We start from the raw sequence: 773 nt of genomic DNA, 5'->3' as shown, positions 1-773 counted from the left end.
AGATGGGGCAATCTACTTCCGTAGTGATACTGCCTCAGAAACCCAAGGAGGGGTCGCTATGAGTCGGGTCCGACTCGACGGCACATAACAACAACAACATAGGATGGTATAGTGCCTAAGGCATGTGACTGCTAACCAGAAGGCTGGGGGTTCAAACCCACCAGCCAGTCCTCGGAAGGAAGCCTGGTCATTCTACTTCCATAGTGATCCTGGCTCAGATACCCATGGAGGGGTCGCTATGAGTTGCAATTGACTTGACAGCAGTGAGTTTAGTTTGGTATCATGCATAAGTGTTTTAAATATTATTTACCTTCAACAGCAGGTGTCTTAGTTGCTAAAACAGCAATTAGTGCAATAGCTATTATAGTTACTATAGCAAAGAGGAAAATCAGAGTGATTTCTAATCCAGAAAATTTCTTCCTTGCCATCTAAAAGAGAGAAAGTAACATGTGTTTAAAATATGAAACATATAACACAAGATTATCACTATATGTCATCAAATTTTACATATAAAATATACACATATACCTATAGATACATATTTATAGGTATATGTATATACACATATTTATATTGGCAGTGAGTTTTTGGTATATCCATCTGTACCTATACAGATTTGTGTCTATATATATATCTATATACATACTGATAGATATGTATCTACAGGTATACGTGTATATTTTATCTATCTCTATCTGTATCTGTATCTATCTATATCTATTTATGCCTATATAGATATAGATAGATAGATAGGTGGATGGAGCCCTGGTGGT

At 36.6% G+C, this 773-nt stretch overlaps 1 protein-coding gene across 1 annotated transcript in view; it reads right to left on the bottom strand.

The window, feature by feature from the left end:
* Window positions 1-428, bottom strand: part of SI (sucrase-isomaltase) — a 147,613-nt gene extending 147,185 nt beyond the window's left edge. Inside the window, exon 1 of the mRNA XM_007948724.1 lies at window positions 311-428. Within this exon, the coding sequence (XP_007946915.1) occupies window positions 311-428 (118 nt within the window). The remainder of the gene's footprint in view (window positions 1-310) is intronic.
* Window positions 429-773: the final 345 nt, after the last annotated feature.

Source organism: Orycteropus afer, unplaced genomic scaffold (genome assembly GCF_000298275.1).
Source record: "Orycteropus afer afer isolate SDZICR_OR568_19922 unplaced genomic scaffold, OryAfe1.0 scaffold00220, whole genome shotgun sequence".
Classification (NCBI taxonomy): domain Eukaryota; kingdom Metazoa; phylum Chordata; class Mammalia; order Tubulidentata; family Orycteropodidae; genus Orycteropus; species Orycteropus afer.
This window is presented reverse-complemented; position numbering and strand designations above follow the sequence as displayed.